This window comes from Hyperolius riggenbachi, chromosome 7, assembly GCF_040937935.1.
Source record: "Hyperolius riggenbachi isolate aHypRig1 chromosome 7, aHypRig1.pri, whole genome shotgun sequence".
NCBI lineage: Eukaryota > Metazoa > Chordata > Amphibia > Anura > Hyperoliidae > Hyperolius > Hyperolius riggenbachi.
In genome coordinates, this window is record NC_090652.1 from 299,553,349 (window position 1) to 299,575,348 (window position 22,000).

General features: G+C 43.9%; 1 protein-coding gene across 9 annotated transcripts in view; it reads right to left on the reverse strand.

Annotated features, from left to right (window-relative positions):
- Positions 1-4,216: 4,216 nt before the first annotated feature.
- The window catches only part of VIL1 (villin 1), a 139,808-nt gene continuing 122,024 nt past the window's right edge, over positions 4,217-22,000 (reverse strand). For all 9 annotated transcript variants that reach the window (XM_068246052.1, XM_068246053.1, XM_068246055.1 and 6 more), the window contains 5 exons: positions 19,127-19,271; positions 17,215-17,403; positions 14,850-14,918; positions 12,204-12,344; positions 4,217-4,490 (listed from right to left, as the gene is read on the reverse strand). In XM_068246052.1, the coding sequence (XP_068102153.1) occupies positions 4,377-4,490; positions 12,204-12,344; positions 14,850-14,918; positions 17,215-17,403; positions 19,127-19,271 (658 nt within the window). In that variant the 3' untranslated portion in view covers positions 4,217-4,376. The remainder of the gene's footprint in view (positions 4,491-12,203; positions 12,345-14,849; positions 14,919-17,214; positions 17,404-19,126; positions 19,272-22,000) is intronic.

Here is a 22,000-nt window from a genome sequence, read left to right on the forward strand (position 1 = left end):
GATTTAGACACTACTGCAGCTAGCAGTGGAGCAGTTGTTTTCGGCGCAGCAGATTTGGACGCAGCTTTTAAAACTCTGTAATTCGGTCTCCAGCTATAGCTGGAAGCTGAATTACATCATTCCCCACTATCCATGGCGGCCTGGAGGGGAAATAGTAATTAACACGGCCCGGAACTTGTGCAGGAGCAGGATAAGCCATATACCGGCTGTATCCTGTGCCCAAATCTCCTCCTTAGATACGTATGTGCCAGCAGGGCTGCCAGGCAACTGGTATTATTTAACAGGAAATAAATACAGCAGCCTCCATATTCTTCTCACTGCGGTTGTCCTTTAAATGGTTTATTATATGCTAGAGCGGGGAAGTGGTTAGGTTCTGCTAAAGTATAGCTGCAGCCCTGGCTACAAAGAGTGAGGCTGGGAGCACACTTGCGTTGGCGGTGTCATGCGGGCTTGTGATTTACCACGTTCGTTCGAGGTTTTTCAGATTGCGGTGCAATGGATTGAATTTGCAAGCGCGTGCATCATTTTGGAAAAAAAAAAAAACTACTATGCGATCTAAAATGGAGGCAAAATTGCGAACAAATGCAAAAGACCTGCGATTCCCAAGTGATCCATTGTGTGTGACAAAACATGCACAAGTCTACTGTGTGCGCTCACTGCCTTAATCTTGCCAGCAGAGAAAGGGGGTAGAGTTGAGCATTATCTCAGTGCTGGGAAATGAGTGCTGTAAAGCGGGCCTGAACTCAGAACTTCCTCTCTGCTCTAAAAGATAAGCTTTGTTACAGTTTAGAGAGCTGCAGTGTAGTTACTTCCTGGTTTGCTGGGAGCAAAGAAAGGGTTAACATCCAGCGTTTACATATTAGTTCTAACGACTCTACTGTTTACAGATCAAATTACACTGACTCGTTACTTACTGAGATGGAAGAATTAGGGTTGGTGCACGCCAAGAGCGTTTCTGATTCTTTTTTTAAAACTCTCTCGGGGGGGAAAACCAATTGGCTAATGTTAGTCAATGGGCTGGTGCACACCAGAGCAGCTCGTTTTTCCCCCAAACGTAAACTCGGGGACTGCAGCATTTGAGATTTCTGAGGCAATTCTGTCTCAATGTTAAAGGGAATCTTAACTGAACGGGGGGGGGGGGGGTAAAGAGTTTTACTTACCTGGGGCTATTACCAGCCCCCTGCAGCAGTCCTGTGCCCTCGGCGCCGCTCTGGAATCCTCTGGTCCCCCGCTGTCACTTACTTTCGTTTTTGACGACTCACCAGTCGCCGGCCGCCATGCGTATTATTGGACGCATTCACCAATGCAATTAGCGCTATTGCGGACCGCAACGCGTACAAAAATACGTGTTGCCGCATATCTACGCGTGCGGAATGCGGCAACGCGTATTTTTGTACGCGTTGCGGTCCGCAATAGCGCTAATTGCATTGGTGAATGCGTCCAATAATACGCATGGCGGCCGGCGACTGGTGAGTCGTCAAAAACGAAACTAAGTGACAGCGGGGGACCAGAGGATTCCAGAGCGGCGCCGAGGGCACAGGACTGCTGCAGGGGGCTGGTAATAGCCCCAGGTAAGTGAAACTCTTTACCCCCCGTCCAGTTAAGGTTCCCTTTAAGTATAGGAAAGTGGAAAACTGCTCTGAGCAGTTTTCCAAGCAGTTTTGTTACAGAAGCTGTTCACTAACAGCTTTTCTGTAACAATATATGAAATCTGCTACACAAACGCTGCAAAAAACACTAGGCATGTGTATAAAATCTCTCTAAAACATGCCTAGAATTGCTCAGGAAAACCTCTTCAAAAACCTCTAGCGTTTGCGTAACCGCTTGTGGTTCCGGGTGTGCACTGGCCCTGAGACAGGCTTATTTCTCTAGGTTTTCCTTCTGTCCTGTGCAAGCGTTCAGGTCCGCTTTAACTAGCTGGGGAACTTGTCAGAGATGGTCACTGAGATGCAAATACATTTGATTTTATGCAAAGTGTGTGCAACTGCAAATTAAACCAGTCCTTCTCAGCAGGAAGTGAATTTGGTTCCGTTTCAGGCTGCATGAAATCTGCACCATTAAACAACAGAGTGGAGTAACTCACAATGAGGCTCTGATACATGATGCACTGGAATACATAGTTTTTTCTTCTAATTAGACACCTTTATCTCCTACTCCTATTTACTTTATAAAAAGAATCTCCTGCAGTGCATTCTCTGTACTGTGTTCACAGATGTTGCAAGTTGTGGCCCGCCCTCTACCTCGGGCCTGCGCAGCTCTTCTCCCTAAATCAAGGCTGCGTGAGCCTGTAGCTCTGGCCTACTTGCCCATGCGTGGGCGGGCTCAGTCGGCTATTGAGCAGCCATGATGCTGCTCGTGCGTGGGCGGGCTCAGTCGGATATTGAGCAGCCATGATGCTGCTCGCGCGTGGGCGGGCTCAGTCGGCTATTGAGCAGCCACGATGCTGCTCGCGCGTGGGCGGGCTCAGTCGGCTATTGAGCAGCCACGATGCTGCTCGCGCGTGGGCGGGCTCAGTCGGCTATTGAGCAGCCATGATGCTGCTCGTGCGTGGGCGGGCTCAGTCGGCTATTGAGCAGCCATGATGCTGCTCGTGCGTGGGCGGGCTCAGTCGGCTATTGAGCAGCCATGATGCTGCTCGTGCGTGGGCGGGCTCAGTCGGCTATTGAGCAGCCATGATGCTGCTCGTGCGTGGGCGGGCTCAGTCGGCTATTGAGCAGCCATGATGCTGCTCGTGCGTGGGCGGGCTCAGTCGGCTATTGAGCAGCCATGATGCTGCTCGTGCGTGGGCGGGCTCAGTCAGCTATTGAGCAGCCATGATGCTGCTCGTGCGTGGGCGGGCTCAGTCGGCTATTACGCAGCCACGATACTGGAAGAGGAGCTGTGTGGCCCTAATGTGATTAGCAACATTGCCTGGTCACAAATCTTTTGGGGGTCTGCGCTTAATGACAGGGGACATCAGAGCAGGGAGGGAAGCCTCAATAGGATCCTGAGGCATCTCCCTCTCAGGACTTGTTCACACTGCAGGCCTCTTTTTTTTTTGTTTACACGTTGGTGATTTTTAAAATCTCCCACCAAACGCTCGTGCAATTAATGTCTATGAGAAGGTTCATATCGGCGCAGGTGCTGCGCTGTCTGTTCAGTAATGTGCACCATTTTTGAGGCGATTCTGCATTCATGGAAAGTATAGGAGAAACGCAAAACGCTCACAGAATCTCTTTGTGTGCTGATTGCGTTCGCGTTCAAGAATATATACAATGTATATATTCTTTTCCGGGTCAAAGAGATCACTTCCTGACTTGCATCAGGGAGTGAATTACACAACCGCTCAGAAAAAAAACGCTTAGAAAACAGCTAAGCACAAAAATGAATTGCCCACCCAAGCGCCGGGAATCTGGGGGGAAAAAAGACTCCTCGAAAGCAGCCCAATGCGGACGGACATGCGAGACGAACAAGGCCTAAAGGTAAGTATCTGATTTTATACCCTAGCTTTGGCTCGGGTACACTTTAAAGCAAACCCAAGCCCATGTAAAAAAATCACATACTTGCCTAAGAATACTGCCTCCACCACTACCCGGGACCCTCCTTCACCTCAAGGCTGCAGTCGTGCTTGCAGGATGCCATGAGAAGCTTCTATAGGATCAAGAGGCTTCCCTCTTCTTAGGTAAGTATGTGATTTTGTACCCCGGCTGGGGTACACTAACTGCTCCACAAATGCGCAATTCAGCCTTCTGTCTGAAACTGGCCTAATGGTGTAGGGAGGGCTCAAGACATTATACAAGCAGTGACCAACATACCGCAGTAGCTTATTTTCTATCAGTATATTTGTGTATAAATGTAGTATATATTACCACTTAAAGCAGACCTGAACTCAGTACTTACGCTTTGCTCTAAAAGATGAGCAACAGCAGAATAACCTTTAAAGAAAAACATTTCCTTGTTACAGCTTATAGAGCTCCCTCTGAGATGCTGCAGTGTGGTTACTGCTTGGTATACTGGGAGCACAGAAAGGGTTAACCTCCCGCATTTACATATTGGGTTTCAACTCGGCAGACAGTTGACGGCTCATATTACACTGGCTCATTACTTGCAGATGAGGGAGAATTAGAGGCTGTTCTCTATAAACGCACACAGGATGGATTTCTCTGCGCTTTCTCTCTTGTGGAGGAGTTCAAGTCCGCTTTAAGCCAATTAATTATCTTAATTGAAAGCAGACATCTTTAGAATAATACCATTTTTATTCCATAAAAACCCCCTGACATCCCAGTTGGCAATCTCCCCCTGGCGTGAAGGGCCGCCTCCTGTGCAGAGATCGTTCCTCCGATGGGCAGCAGGTGACATAAAAGTTAGAATAGCAGATACAGAACTGTACAGGTTGATCAGAACAGTCCGCTGGCCTTCTTGAGGTTTTGTTTTTTCCACTCTGGTAACCCCTGGAACTCTCCTGGAGACATCCCCAGTATGTTGACAAAGTCCTCGTTGGAGAGATATTGCTGCAACAAAGAGGTGAGTATTAGACAAACTGCCACTACTTCATACTGCCATGCTACGTGGTTCTCAGAAGGCCACCTCTGCTGTGAATTATGGATTTACAAAGCACCGACAGATTCTGTTGTGCTATACAGAATAAGCAACAAATATGGGGTAAATAATGCAATGGTATATAAAAAAATAGAAACTGGTATAGAATTGGTAGACAGTAGTTACAGCGACAAATGTTAAAATTTTGTAAACGGAAGCTGAAGTGAAAATAAACTTATATGATTTGTATGTGTAGTACAGCTAAGAAATGAAACATAAGCAGCAGAGATATGAGTCTAATATTTCCAGTACAGGAAGAGTTAAACTCCAGTTGTTATCTATGCAAAAGAGCCTATCTGAGCTCCATGACTTTCAAAGTTGCAGAGAGCACTGTCTTCTGAAGCTTGTTATCTCAAGTGTCTGTCACTGTATTTTGTTTTTTTTCTGCCAAGGAAAGTTCAAAAGATGATTAGCCCGCTCTGTGAAATCATTTAGAATGCTGAGTGTAGTATGTAAATTTAAAATATTAGAGAATGATGCAATGTTATAAAAAAAGTATCTAAAAGAACATAAGCAGCAAAGAAAATATTTCATTTTTATTTTCAATTAATAATCCGTACTGCACAATAAATTCATTATATCATTTTTATTTTTTTCTCGCTTCAGTGTCAGTAACAAATTCCAAGACACAAGGAGTTAGAGAGCAATGCCCTTGCGAACTTAAAATCTAAAGAAATAGGGAGGTAACGCGGATTCGTATACAATATGTATTGCTAGTGGCAGTGGTTTTAGGTTACATTTAGTAAGGAGCACAATTTGGCAAGAGGTTGAAGGAAAATGGCCTTAGTTTGGTTTTGAGTGAGCTCTTAAACTGTAACTAAAAAAAATCCCCTTGGGAGGGTACTCACCTCGGAGGGAGAAGCCTCTGGATCCTATCGAGGCTTCCCCCGTCCTCCTGTGTCCCACAGCGGTCTCGCTGTGCCCCTCCGAACAGCGGGGATGTAAATATTTACCTTCCCAGCTCCAGCGCAGGCGCAGTATAGGCTCTCCACACGGAGATAAGTGGAAATAGCCAATCACTGTCGGTCCACTCTACTGCGCAGGCGCAAGTCTCCTGCACCTGCGTAGTAGAGCGAACTTGAAGGAGATCGTCTATTTCCACTTATCTCCGTGCTGAGGGCCACAACAGTGCCACAACAGTGCCACCCGCTGGAGCTGGAGGCGGGAACTGTGCATCTACTGGATTTACCAGCTCGCTCAACTGAGGATGCAGGCGGCCTGGGACATATACGAGAGAAATCACCGCCAGGAGGCTTGGGTGCAGTATATAGCCGATATACGGCGTTTATCACTATTCCCCCTTCAAGTCCACGTGGATGGTGGGGAATTATGTAATTCGGCTTCCAGCTATTGCTGGCGACTGAATTAGTGTTACAAGTAACTTCAGCTCCATCTCCTGGCAGCACTGAAGTTACTCGCTGTGCGCTGCTATAGCCGTAATTTCTATTATGGCCTATGATGGCGCCAGCTGCGCACAAATCTCCTGCGCTATAATCCACGTGCTTCGGCCTAGATCATACATGTCAAACTCCGGCCTGTGGGCCAAATCTGGCCCTCTGAGCCATTAAATTTGGCCATCAAGTGGTGTCCCCACTTTGCATTATGTTTGGCTAACTGTAGATCAGTGGTTTCCGGCCCGGGGACCACTGTCTTACCAAATTTTTCTCCGGGGAACGGGGGGGGGGGGCGTGTTTGCGCGACCTAGTGGACAGTGTCGTGCACAGCGGGTTATGGGGGGGAGGGGGGATAGGGGGGCTGGGGTGCGGCTGCATAGCTAGCATAGTTGCACCAGTATAGCTAGTATAGTGCCCCAGTATAGCTAGTATAGTCCCACTATGGATAGGTAGTGTCCAGTATAGTAGTAGCAGTAGGGTATTGTACCGTGTTAGCCATCAGTAAAAGCAAGAAATTTTAAATCAGGATGATACCATTTATTGGCTAACTTTAAATGAATAAGAATAAACAAGCTTTCGGCCTTGCAGCCTTCGTCAGGTTTACGTCCTGTTAGTTTGCAAGCTGGGGGTACAGACAGCTTATATACATGCAACATCAAAAGGGAAAACAGATATTTTTTTCAAGCATAAATACGTCATTAAGATGCCTTAATTCAAACAGACCATCTAAATGGGGTAAGATAAGGATCCTTGTTTACTCCATTGCTCACAGACCTGGTATTAGGATTGACCCAGAGGTATCGTAAATTCTTAGTTCACAAGTTCAGCTAGAGTGGCTGAGACAGTTCATATATCATCAATCTCATACCAATATAGAAAGTTGTTGTCCTTATTCATACCCTTCTGCACAGCTTTGAACCAATTTATAAATGTTGTTTCTGCTATTAATCGGTCATTTGACGTTTTGAAGCCGCCCTTCAGGGCAGTGACACGAAGATCATCCATGCTGTGTCCGTTGGACCGAAAGTGTGTAGCAACTGGGAGTCCAGATTTGGTATCATTAATAGTGTGCCTGTGTCCATTCATACGTTTGCGCAGAGTTTGTCCAGTTTCTCCCACGTACATAACATTGGGGCATTTAGCACACATGATCAGATATACCAGATTGGTGGACCCACAGGAAAATTTACCTTGTACTCTTTACTCCTGTTGTGAACCTGGTATCGTTACCCTGTCAGTGGAGTAAATGTGTCTGCAGGTCCCACATATTTTTTGTCGGCAGGGTGATGTTCCCTTTTGTTGAGGCCTATTCAAAGAGCTCCGTAAGAGAATTACAAAGGATGAGATACAGAGCCTGAAACTGTCTCTGAATGATGACCCCACTGGATATACATGGTATAAACTACAAACCTTCTATGGGAAACTACAGAGATTCCTAATTAACAACAAAAAGAAAAAACTTCAGAGACTTAGAATTAAGAGTGGACGCCTGGATGCACAAGCAGCAGAAAAAGAGCAACCCACAGGTGTAATGAATCTTTCCTCTTATCAGGCTACTGAAGCTGAAATGTCAGTACTCTCCAAAGGCCTGTCATTCTGCCCTGCGAGACCCATAGACAGGATTGCACTCTGTGGAGATATGGAGGAATTTTTCAGAAAGCTGCGACTCAAGGAACACTACCATGATAAGGAAGCCTGTGATACAATGGATAATGGACCAAAACACACCAGATCTAAAAAGAAAAAAAAAAGAAAGATGGACCCGCAAAGAAGGAAAAAACCCGGCCCTGGATAAATACATCAACAAATTCAGACGCAGAATCTGACAGGATCCTGAGTAAAAGAAAGACACTGGCCCAGAACGTAACACCACAGGAGCGACAGGCCATCAGATCCCTTAAGGAGAATAAGGACATTATTATTAAACCAGCGGATAAAGGTGGTGCCATAGTCATAATGAACACCAGTGACTATATCCAGGAGGCACAAAGACAATTATCAAACACCGCTCACTATGCCAAATTACAGGGGGACCCCACAAAACGCTACAGGATGGCACTTAATAGGATGGTTAACAGATTGCCTGCAAACATCAGACAACATGTAAGGACCCTTGTCCCTGAAGAGCCTAGAACAGCCTGCTTTTACATGCTTCCCAAGATCCACAAAGAGGGAAACCCAGGCAGGCCCATAATCTCAGGGAGCGGAACTCTTACAGAGAACATCTCAGGGTGGCTGGAAAACATCTTGAAACCTCTTGTCTGTAAAAGACCCAGCTACTTACAGGATACCACCCACCTCCTGAACAAACTGACAGCCATCGGCCCAGTACCTGAGGGAACCATACTGGCCACGATGGACGTGGAGTCCCTGTACACGAACATTCCCCATGATGATGGTATTGCGGCCTGCCGTAAATATCTTCAGGGTCAGGGCATACCTGTAAAGCCTATTACTGGACTGATCAAATTCATTCTCACAATTATTTCACTTTTGGACAGGACCTCTATTTACAGCAGATGGGCGTGGCAATGGGTTCGCGATTCGCTCCACAGTATGCAAATCTATTCATGGCCAAAATTGAAGAGGAATACCTCAATGCATGTGGCATAAAACCCTTGGCCTACTTCCGCTTCATTGATGATATTTTAATCATCTGGTCCGCAAGTGAGGATGATCTTCTCCAGTTCCACAGGAACTTCAATGTCTTCCATCCTACAATCAAATTGAAACTTACCTACTCTCACACAGAGATTAACTTTCTAGACACCACCATGTACATCAGGGGTAACAACATACAAACCTCTGTGTATCGCAAACCTACAGACCGTCCCACATCCCTAAGATATGACAGTTTTCATCCCAAGCACATTAAGAACTCTATAATTTACAGCCAAGCAATAAGGTACAACCGGATTTGTTCTGACAGAATGGACAGAGACAAGCACCTGGATCACCTTAAGAACACTTTCATTAAACAAGGTTACAGTCCTCCCATGGCTGTGGCCCAAATCAGGAAAGCCAGCAACATCCCCAGGACTGAACTCCTGAAATATAAGCAAAACCAGAAAGAGGAACGTGTCCCTTTGGTTGTCACCTACAACCCACACCTGGAAATCTTAAGGAGGATTGCTAAGGAACTTCATCCCATTTTACACAAGGATCACAGACTGAGAACGATATTCCCTAAACCTCCACTCTTGTCATATCGGCAACCACACAATCTAAAACAGATGATTGTCAGGAGCTCTTTGAATAGGCCTCAACAAAAGGGAACATCACCCTGCCGACAAAAAATATGTGGGACCTGCAGACACATTTACTCCACTGACAGGGTAACGATACCAGGTTCACAACAGGAGTACAGAGTACAAGGTAAATTTTCCTGTGGGTCCACCAATCTGTTATATCTGATCATGTGTGCTAAATGCCCCAATGTTATGTACGTGGGAGAAACTGGACAAACTCTGCGCAAACGTATGAATGGACACAGGCACACTATTAATGATACCAAATCTGGACTCCCAGTTGCTACACACTTTCGGTCCAACGGACACAGCATGGATGATCTTCGTGTCACTGCCCTGAAGGGCGGCTTCAAAACGTCAAATGATCGATTAATAGCAGAAACAAAATTTATTAATTGGTTCAAAGCTGTGCAGAAGGGTTTGAATAAGGACAACAACTTTCTATATTGGTATGAGATTGATGATATTTAAACTGTCTCGGCCACTCTAGCTGAACTTGTGAACTAAGAATTTACGATACCTCTGGGTCAATCCTAATACCAGGTCTGTGAGCAATGGAGTAAACAAGGATCCTTATCTTACCCCATTTAGATGGTCTGTTTGAATTAAGGCATCTTAATGACGTATTTATGCTTGAAAAAAATATCTGTTTTCCCTTTTGATGTTGCATGTATATAAGCTGTCTGTACCCCCAGCTTGCAAACTAACAGGACGTAAACCTGACGAAGGCTGCAAGGCCGAAAGCTTGTTTATTCTTATTCATTTATAGTTGGCCAATAAATGGTATAATCCTGATTTAAAACTTCTTGCTTGTCCAGTATAGGTAGTATAGTGCCCAGTATAGCTTCCTAGTATGGGTAGGTAGTGCCCCTCCCCCCTCCGTGGCCGCCGCTCCTGTTACCTTATCATGAGCGGGCGGCCGCTTGTCCGATTAGATTCCCCCGTAGCCGCTCTCCTCAGTGGCATCTCCTATTACAGCAGCGCGCTCGGCGGCTGCTGTGATGAGCAGGAAGCGGTACAGCGGCTTCCTGTAGCGGCGATATGCATCGCCGTTACCATGGGAACCGCTGTAACTTCAAATGAACATTACATAGTTACCTTGCCATCAGTTCCTCTCAGAAGCTCACCATTTTCTTCTGACAATGATCCCTTCCAGTTCTGACAACATTTTGTCAGAACTGAAATAAATCAGTTGCTGTCAGTTATACCATAGCTGAAAGGACAACTGATGTGCCAGGCAGTGTCCATGTTTCCCTATGGCTCAAGTGGGCGATGTTACAGTTTAACAGTGTGCTGACCAGGAAGCTGTTATGGGGTAATGGCCATTTTCAAAATGGAGGACAGAGAATTCCCCTAATCACAGTGGACAAATGGGTCCCAGAAGAGGAGAAAGAGATTGATGAATAGACTACAGGAGAGGTAAGTATGTCTTGTGTATGTTTATTTTGACTTTTAATTTTCAGTTCAGGTAGTCTTTAAAGAGACACTGAAGCGAAAAAAAAATTATGATATGATTTGTATGTCTAGTAGAGCTAAGAAATAAAACATTAAGATCAGATACATCAGTCTAATTGTTTCCAGTACAGGAAGAGTTGGGAAACTCCAGTTGTTATCTCTATGCAAAAAAGCTATTAAGGTCTCGACTAAGTTAGTCATGGAGAGGGCTGTTATCTGACTTTTATTATCTCAACTGTAATTGAACTGTTTACTTTTTCTCTGCCAGAGGAGAGTTCATTACTTCACAGACTGCTCTGAAAGACTCATTTTGAATGCTGAGTGTTGTGTAATCTGCACATATTAGAGAATGATGCAATGTTAGAAAAAACACTATATACCAGGCATGGTCGGAAGAGCCAATTTCCGATTCCGCTGTAATTCTGCATACCACCATAACAAAATTCCGCTTCCACTACATTTCGGTGGAATTCCGCTACATTCCGCAGTATTCCGCCACGTGCACTTTCCGTGTTTTTAAACGGATTTCCGTAATTTTTAAACGGATTTCCGTAAATTTAGGAGGAATTACTCAATCGCTCATTTGAAATATCGTTTTTGTATCTGAAATTTAAGATGATCATCAATACTGTTGATAACAGTCTATTGTTAATAAAGTTGATTTGTATTTTGTAAATTTGGATTAAAAAAATGTTGAAACAGTTATTTTAGCGCGGTAACTTTCCGCTGATTATGATTGGTCAACTCATTCCGCATCTCCTGATTGGTCAATTCATTCCGATTCCGATTTTGCCGGAATTCCGAATTGCAATTTCCGAATTCCGCGGAACCATGCGGAAACCCCAATTCTGGTGGAATTTCAGAATTTTAGCTTCCGCGGAATTCGGAAGCCCATGCCTGCTATATACCTGAAAATAAAAGTATGAGAATATTTTCTTTGCTGCTAATCTTCTAGTAATTATTCATAGTACACAACCAATTCATTATATCATATTTTTTTTTTTTTCGCTTCAGTGTCTCTTTAAGCATTTTTTTTTTTTAAAATGTCTGCGTGAAAGGTTTTAGGCAGCATATACATAGATCCTGCATGTCCTCCCCCTCTGGTGCACTGTAACCGGTCTCCCTGCTGAATCTTTACAGGGTATTAGAATGAAAGCTGAGGCTGCTCAGGAGCTGGAGAAGATCCTAAATAAAGATACATTACTAGGTTTACACAGGGCTTGGCTCTGTCTGCTCCCAGTGCTATGATCTTCCCCAGCACTAGCTAAACAGCCTGAATGTCCCACACAGCGTCAGCAAGGAGAAATAGTGTAACAGCACAGCCTGAGTTAGCAGAGGAAGGAGGACACGTCGCATGGCTTGAAATGTGATGGGCAGGATCTCTGCATTTTCTCTCTAACCTTTGAAGCAGACAAAAAAAACCTGCTTATTATCTCATGCTCATTATATTTAGTACATGCTTTCAGGGTTATCCCAGTAGCCTATTTTTTTGCCGTAGTGCCCCATGATTGTGGGCCTGCCATCTTACCTCTTTCTTGGTGGGGTCCACACCTGGGGGCAGCTCATCTGGGGTCTTGTTTACCAGAAGCTCCGCTGGATATGACTTGGAAACGAAAGATCCCAAGTTGGTCTGAGCAGTGAATGATTCCAGCTGTGTACCAGCAAACTCCTAAAAGGGACACAAGTATTACCGTATAAACTTGACAAGGGCCAGTGAAACGAGATTGTGTTCTCTGAGCGTTCAAGTTTCCAAATGGTTGTCTGTGATTGGAACCATTTTGAATGTGCTGGTTTCTCGGTTGACTAAATAATCTGGAAACCTCAACTGTTATAGCATGAGGTTTTATGGGAGTGGGATGCTATAAAAACCATTAGGGTGGTCTGGCTCTCAAACATCCACAAGGAATTAAAATATTAACTTTGGGTAGCACTATTTCAATTCACATAAATTCATAACTGAAGGTTACACATTTTTAAGTGAACTGCTAATAACAAACTAAGAACGGAAGATCCCAAAAATGGTAAAAGTTGTAAAAACAGATGACCTTGGAATGTAGGTGAAAACTTACTATCCCATTTTAAACAGTCTTTGAGAACTTTTATGATTTTTGGGCCAATACGTTCTCACAAAGTTGTATTACAGATGTCTGATAGGTGGACACATTGGCGTGTGCCCCCCCCCCCCAATACCCCCACCCCCCAATATACCATTGTTCCTGGAGAAAGACCAGCACCTGGAGGACCGCTGGAGTCCTGAATGGAGACTGACTAACACCGTGTTTCCCTGAAAATAAGACACTGTCATATTAATTTTTACCCCCAAAAATGTGCTAGGGCTTATTTTCAGAGGATGTCTTATTTTGGGGGAAACACTGGTAGTTTACTTATACAAAATGTATATGCTGCATGCCATGCTGACACAGAGCTTGTGGTTTGCAGATATTGGCTCTCACAAGAAATGGATTCTGCTGATCATGTGGATAAGTCTATTTCTTGCAGGCAGAGAACTCTGTCAGGCTCCCCAGAGCTGTGATAGGATAAGCTGTGTGTCCTGGGAAAAGGTGAAGTGTTGCTGATGCTTATCGGGACTGATCAGGAGGGCTGCCTCCCAACAAAAACACAAATTGCCTGACACACACATACAGGACCGTAGAACTCACATTATACTCTCCTGGATCCAGGCTTTGTATTGAGTGTGACTTGCTTTAGTTATGTGGGCTGCTGCCAGGTAGGGCTTACATTCGGGGGATGTCTTATAATTCAAGCATGCTAGGAATTCCTGCTTATTCTCAGGGGATGTCTTACTTTAGGGGAAATGCGGATTAACTCACCAACATACAGAGTGGTTGTCTTCCAACAACCGTGGTTTGAGTACACCCCACTTACTTATTTTATACCATCATTGTGTCCAACATTCATCACTGTCAGCTCTTGGTATTACCAATTTGTCCCGTCTTGTTTTTTAGGTCTTTGGTCCACCTCCCGAATTGGACTATATGGAGGTGGTAAATTTGGCCAATCAGAATTAAAGGTATGTACCAGGCTTTAGAGGTAAAAACAGCATTCAGGGGCGTAACTAGAAGTGAGCAGCCCCTGCGATATCAGGAAGGCCCAGAGCCATGGAGGCGCTTTCTACTGACCTTACCTTCCTCTGATACAGGGGACTATACTTCACATCAGGTGTTTGTGTGGCTTCAGCTGTTGCGGGTGTGAAGATCATTATGGCCACACTTAGTTTTAGGACACTTGTGAGATGGACCCCAAGTCTGTAAAGGGCACCAAGGGCCGGTAAGGGAATATTGGGGGCCCCATCAACGTTTTGCTGCGGGGCCCATGAATTGTAATTATGCCACTGCCACATTTGTTAATATAGTAGTCAAAAGGTGGAATGGGGAAGGTAGTGTAGAAAAAAAAATACGTGCAGAAACTTGAACAATTGTTGGACCACAAGGGATGGGAGAAGGGATATGTTGTGGGAAGTAAAGCAGTTGAAGGTCGACTTCATGCAAATTTTTGAAAATTGAATTTCATGGAAATTGAGTTATAAATTATGGTAAGATGGGTCTGACTACATTCCCCACTCCAGCCACACCTCCCTAGTGTCTGATGGCCTATCCATTGGCTGTTGGTCACTAGGGGGGCGTGGCTGTGGCAGCATAGGTGAGCCCACACACCAGGGCTGGGCAGAGGCGAGAGAGGCTCCAGCCTCAGGGCGCACTGTAGGAGGGGCACACTCACTCAGCAATCATTCCCTATTGTGTTTGAAGCAAATAAGAAAAGGGGGTACATGGCAGTGACTGCAAGCCAGATATCTAGAGATTAAGGTGTTGGGGGCCCTGGGGCGCCTCTTAGTCTAATACGGCTGGGTGGGAGGGATGAAGGGGCGCACTCTGGTGTTTCAGCCTTGGGTGCTGGAGGACCTTGTCCCGGCTCTGCCACACACTGCAGGAAGGGGGCGGGGCGAGGTAGCAGGAGGCTGTTGGCAGCGCAGAGCTGCTCATTGCCGACAGGTTGTAGTTTCAAACTCCTTTTTATATTGCAGACCTAAAAATGTTTTTGACAAATAATTTAAAATGCACAATTTCTATTAAATGCAATCATAAAAAAAATATGTCACTTGGACTGACTTTCACAATTCATATTTCTGGAGCAGATTTCTCTGTAGAACACTTACATTGGCGAGATCATTAATGATATCTTCATCTCCCAGTTCTGATTTCAGTTCCTCGTAAGACTTTGTGTTCTGTAAACAGCAAAGAGCAGATGTGAGTCTTCCTCTGCGGTACACACACGGGCTACAGCAGCCATCGGGGTAAGAGTAGCAGACACACAAAGAAACCCAGGGGGCGGGGCTAAGACGGCCATCAAGGGGTAAGAGTAGCAGACACACAAACCCAGGGGGCGAGGTTACGACAGCCATCAGGGGGTAAGAGTAGCAGACACATGGAGAAACCCAGGGGGCAGGGCTATGATAGCCATCAGGGGGTAAGAGTAGCAGGCACACAAAGAAACCTAGGGGGCGGGTCTTTGGCAGCCATCGGTGGTAAGAGTATCAGACACAAAGAAACCCGCGGGGCTACGATGGCCATCAGGGGGGGGGGGGGGGGTAAGAGTAGCAGACACAAAGAGATATCTGGGGGCGGGGTTACGATGGCCATCAGGGGGTAAGAGTAGCAGTCTAGGTCTGAGCACAAGGTGGGGAAGCCCTAAATTGTACCCTAAGGCCTCGTTCACACTATGTGCCTTGCCATGCGTATTTCAACAACCCGTATCGTGTGTGACCTGCAAGAACATCAGAAGTGTATAGGCTACACTGTCTGACAGCTGCACAGCGGTATCGCATTTCTGCACGCGGCGGTGCAGCGCAGTGGCGGCCCACGGCCGGATGTGCCCCTTTGGGCCACACTTTCTTGCCCGCACAATTTTTTGTGTTGGTTCCCCTACTCTGGCAAGCCCACCCTTTCTTTGTGCTTGGCTCTTCCCCCTGAAGCTGTAACATTGATGCTCGGCCCCCTCCAGCCGAAAAATCTGGTGCTAGACACGCCTTCTGCCCATGAAGTTGGACAGCACTGATCTAAGGCTGTCGCCTGTGTACAGTTGTCCCGACATTGCCGTCTTCTTAGCCACCCGCTAAATTTAAAATTCTGCATGTGACCACTGTTGTGGTTACTCTGTTAAATTCCCCCCCCCATTTTCCCTGTGAGACAGGATAGGCTGCTTAGGGACCCAGCAGTGGGGATGGTAAGTGAAATGCAAATAATTCTAAGTTCATACACGTTTATGCAGCTTGAAAACTGTCCAATCTAATCCAAGGTAGCATTCAATTGGTCTGTTTCAAGATGCATAGATTTGCATACAAAATGTGCATGATCCTGAATGATCTTGAAATTATTTACATCTCATTAACTACTGTATCCTTACTCAGCAGCACATCTGTATCTCTGATTGTGGGTAAACTGTCAGCTAAAGCAATCATGAGAGATCGTTTTGGTCATATGTATCTAGCTCATGCCTACAGGAAGTTTTCTTAAAGGAGAACTGTAGTGAAAGGTATATGGAGGCTGCCATATTGGTTTCCATTTAAGCAATACCAGTTGCCTGGCTATTCTGCTAATCCTCTGCCTCTAATACTTTCAGCCATAGGCCCTGGACAAGCATACAGCAGATCAGGTGTTTGGCAATTTTGGCAGATCTGACAAGATTAGCTGCATGCTTGTTTCTGGTGTGATTCAGACACTTCTTCAGCCAAATAGACCAGGAGGGCTTCCAGGCAACTGGTATTGCTTAAAAGGAAATAAATATGGCAGCCTCCATATACCTCTCACTACAGTTCTCCTTTAACAGATGCATGGTGGGAGACAAAGAATCTATTAAAGCACACCACCAGGCTAAAATGTTTTCCAACTCCTGCACTTGCCTGCATACAGATAGAAGCATCTGGATTAGCTGTTGTCAAATAATTTGTAACGTATCTGGTCAGTAACCCAGCCACTTCTTACTCCACAGACTTGTCTGAGCTACAGGATGCATAGTCTTAGGGAGTTTCAGCCTGTGCCCTGCCCCTTGCAGTCTTAACATTGGGGATGAGGCAATCCAAGCAGCAATAGCCACACCCACAAAACCCGAAACTACCTGTTTCTGGTCATGAGATCAGATTTTCAAGACGTCATTTTTAGCTGCAGAAAACTCATTTAATACAAAAAAAATGGCAACACCTGAGCACTTTGATTATTAAGCTATTAGAAGATATTTTTACACTTGTGCCCAGCGATACGCATTAAAAATAAAACAACATTTTGGCACGCTGGTTATACTTCACGTTGCAGGGCGTGGGCGTGCAGATTATCCTTTACAGTGTAAGTGATGAATGTATATCTGCTGTAATGTTTACAGTATGGGGTGCCGGCTAGACATATTCACTAAAGGGCAAATCAAAACTTTTGTAAGGTGTGAAATGCATAATGGGCGGAGCTAAAAATGTGCACCGATCTGTGTTCTGCGGCTACGTCTTTTACGTTTCCCTGCGTGGCGTCACGTACCTCCCACTTGAATGGATCCCAGGCGTGGAACCAGCCGGTGAATGTGGGGGGCTCGAATCCTTGCTTCACAATGACGATGGCGGTGTTGAGGTCCCGCCCGCCAGGATGAGTCCTCAGGTAGTCCTGGGCTAATACAGCAGATTCTGCCTTCTCTGTCTCGTTGGCACCTTTCCCGATCCACAGGAAGACCTGAGAATACAGACATCAGCAGCACATGTTACTTATGTTATGAGGCAACCCCACCCCCAGATCCAACCATGGTGCTAATTAGTTATCATCGATAATATGCAAATACTTTATACAAATGTATGTAATTTTTTAATGCAAATATATGCAGCTTGCGATTGGACTAATCGATTTAAACCTGAGTAGGGCTTGAATGGTTCATGTTCAAGCTGCATATATTTGCATTAAAAATGTACATAAATTTGCATAAACTCCGAAGTATTGATCATCCCTAGTGCCAATCTGTCATTCAGCACACATTGCATACTGACCTCCTGCTGAAAATGGCAGATGTCTGGATGCCACGTCCATCCTATGGACAGAATTTCCTTACAACTTTTACACATTATAATATACTGGAGAGGTCAGTTTCTATATTCTTATGTATTTATATAGCACTGACATCTTCTGCAGCACTTTACAAAGTACATAGTCATGTCACTGACTGTCCTCAGAGGAGCTCACAATCTAATCCCTACCATAGTCATAGCCTAATGTCCTACCATATTATTATTATGTATGTATATAGCACTGACCTCTTCTGCAGCACTTTACAGAGTACATAGTCATGTCACTGACTGTCCTCAGAGGAGCTCACAATCTAATCCTACCATAGTCATAGCCTAATGTCCTACCATATTATTATTATGTATGTATATAGCACTGACCTCTTCTGCAGCACTTTACAGAGTACATAGTCATGTCACTGACTGTCCTCAGAGGAGCTCACAATCTAATCCTACCATAGTCATAGCCTAATGTCCTACCATATTATTATTATGTATGTATATAGCACTGACCTCTTCTGCAGCACTTTACAGAGTACATAGTCATGTCACTGACTGTCCTCAGAGGAGCTCACAATCTAATCCCTACCATAGTCATAGCCTAATGTCCTACCATATTATTATTATGTATGTATATAGCACTGACCTCTTCTGCAGCACTTTACAGAGTACATAGTCATGTCACTGACTGTCCTCAGAGGAGCTCACAATCTAATCCTACCATAGTCATAGCCTAATGTCCTACCATATTATTATTATGTATGTATATAGCACTGACCTCTTCTGCAGCACTTTACAGAGTACATAGTCATGCCACTGACTGTCCTCAGAGGAGCTCACAATCTAATCTCTACCATTGTCATAGTCTCATGTCCTACAATATTATTATTATGTATTTTATTCTGCCACCAGGTAATGCTATTGGACATCAGATAATAGAAATGTAAAATTAGGATTGTACGCAGTATGTTTTTCTACCACTAGATGGAGTGCTTGGATTACAGATTATTAAGAATTGAAAATCAGGGCCGTGTGCAATATTGTTCTTTACCACTTGATAGAGCTCTTGGATTATCAATCTGGTATTTAGGTGCAATCAATATTGGGTTAATTATAGAAGTACTATTCATTTAAAGTCTGTGATTATTTAAATTACGTGTTAATGGACTTTCATTTTAACAAATTTTACACAATTCTTCTAAACTAGTTTTAGAAGCTGCTGGCTGGCAGTGCATGCTGGCACTGAGTCTGCAATCTACAAGGCGTTCCAGGTAAGCAGATTTAGTAAGTATTACTGCCAGGAGATCAAAAGTACAGCAAGCCAGGTAACTAGCATATTTCAGAAGTGGGTCACTAATGGCAGCCCCCACATTTCAAGCCTGTTGTCATTTTCCTCTCACCTGATCCCAGGCATCCAGCAGGAAAATGTCATATTCATCCAAATCGTCCTGGTTGTACTCTGTGATTTCAGAGGCTACGAAGGTGCCCGTTTTATTAGAACATTCGAACAGACGGGGGCTGATGTCCAGCGTTTCCTCCTGCAACCTATAAAGAGGCCAGGTGTCAGAAGACAGTACAACTTCCTCAACCAGAATTGCCCTAAAAATATTCAGTTATTCTTTTTTTCAATTGATTTTTATTGATACTTGTTAGAAGATAATTGCAACATATGCGTTATATTGTACCGGTTGAATATCCTTAGAACCCGAGGTGGGTTTTAAGAATGCTATTAGGACACAGAGGCTGGTTATGCATACTGTCACCAGCCTCTTACTATACTATGCGCTTCCCATCCCCCCACCCCGCTCTGCTGTCCCCCAGGAAAAAAAATGCACCTTGTCGCTAGCAGGCTGTTTACCTTTCTGCTGCCTGTCACCGCCGATCCCCAGCCTCCTCTATAGCGCCGCTCCCCAACTGCGTCCCTTCCCTCCAATCAGCTTACGGATATAAAGGGGGTGGCGGTGACAGGCAGCACAAAGGTAAACAGCTTGCTAGCGACAAGGTGCATGTCGCTACACGGCGGTTTTTTTTCTGAGGGACAGTAGATCGCGGGGGGGTTCTGCATACTAATACCATTCTTAAAACCCACCTCGGGTTCTCTTTAATATCAAACATTAGGTGAAAAATACAAATAAACAACGAAGTAGAACATTGCATATAGTATTCGCAATATAACAATGTTGTTGCTAAATAGCTAAACCTTTACACATAGCTTTGGCTGATCATACCATTGATCATTTTAGCTGGTCATATCTCTTAGTAATTATTGTTATTTTCTTACCCCCAGCTTCACAACTCAAGTGTTATACCTACATTCTCCACTAGTTGGTGCTACATACAGTTCTGACCTTCATACACGAACAACTTTGCCTAATTTATTTATTTATGTATTTATATAGCACCAACATACTGTATGTTAAAAGGAAATAGTGGGTACAAACCAAAAATGTTTTTAAAAAAGATCTTTTGAGTTTTTGAGATAATCAATTTTGAAAATGCAAAGGAAAAATGTTTTTTTTTAAACTTATTTTTCTGAATTAAAAAAAAAAACACTTTTCCACTGCATTTTTAAAATCAACTTTCTCAAAAACTACAAGTTATTTTTGAAAAATTCTATTTCTGCCTTGTTGCCACTATTCCCTTTAGCATACATAGCAATTTTGACAATTGTATGTATGGGAGCTTTGCTTTTGACTGCTAAAGATGGCATGAAATTATGCAAAAATGACACAAAATTGTTTCCTAATTACATTTACATACAAAATTAGGATTTTATATATATCCTGAATAATTTACTATATTCTGCTACATGTCACTACGGTGCCTCTATAGACCTTGTCAGGGATGCCAGGGGACCCCTATACACACCCTAAAGGCCACATACACACATCAGACTATAGTCTTTGGAAAAAGAAAGATCACAGTCCTATCTTACCACCCTTCATGTAGTATGAGAGCCATACCTACACAGTCTTTTCTATGGAGCTGAACTCCCCATCAGATAAAATCTTTGCAAGATGCTGCACACACAGATGCTGTACAGACACAAAAGATCAGTATCTGCAAAAGATCTGTTCCTGCCAAAGATCCGTTCCTGCAAATTGCAATGATAGTCTATGAGATCTGCAGATCATCATACACACATGATTTAAATGACATTCATCTGCAGATCAAGCAATCATCCGCAGATCTGAAAATCCATCCTGGTGGATCTGATCTGCAGATGAATGTCAGTTAAACAAGGTGTGTATGATGATCTGCAGATCTCATAGACTATGAATGCAATTTGCAGGAACGGATCTTTGGCAGGAACAGATATTTTGCAGATACTGATCTTTTGTGTCTGTACAGCATCTGTGTGTGCAGCATCTTGCAAAGATTTTTTTTCTGATGGGGAGTTCAGCTCCATAGAAAAGACTGTGAAGGTATGGCTCTCATACTACATGAAGGGGGTAAAATTGGTCTGTGATCTTTCATTTTCCAAAGACTATAGTCTGATGTGTGTATGAGCCTTAACTTTACCAGAGTCATATCGGAGAAAAACTTACCACCAGTACTTTGTTTTGGTCTTCATACTCCCATGCAGCACAGAAGAACAAATGGGAAAATGATTTATTTTTAATTGTAAAGATGGACAATGTTCTCTAAAATTATCCCATTAGAGTGGAAATACTAGACCCCTATTCATTTAACGTTTCTCCTGTGTTTTCTCTTAGGAGATAATTATTTCTTTTGTTTACAGAATACATTGTCAGAAACTAACAATTGAAAAATACCAAGTAGGTAAAGGAGTAATGTCAGACTTAATTTTGAGGTTTTTTTCCTTGCTGGGGTCGATTTTATAGATAAGGTGTGAATACATCTCCCAGAAGAAAAGTTCAGAGAAATGTTAACAGGGGGTCATTGCATTAAAAACATGCAAACTGCAGACTGTGATCTTTATCTGGATGAATGACATAAGGGCCCATATGCAGTTAAAGGGGCACTATGGCGAAAAATTGTAAAATGTAAAATATGTGCAAACATATAAAATTATGTTTTTTTCCAGTCATAAATTACTTTTCTCCTGTGTTGCTGTCACTTACAGTAGGTAGTAGAAATCTGACAGAACTGACAGGTTTTGGACTAGTCCATCTCTTCATTGGGGATTCTCAGGGATTTATTTATTTTCAAAAGCACTTAGTGAATGGCAGTTGCTCCATCCAACTGACAAAAAACTGTGTAGGTAGCAGGGAAGCTGGCCAGCATCATTGTTTAAATCCTTTTAAGGGAAT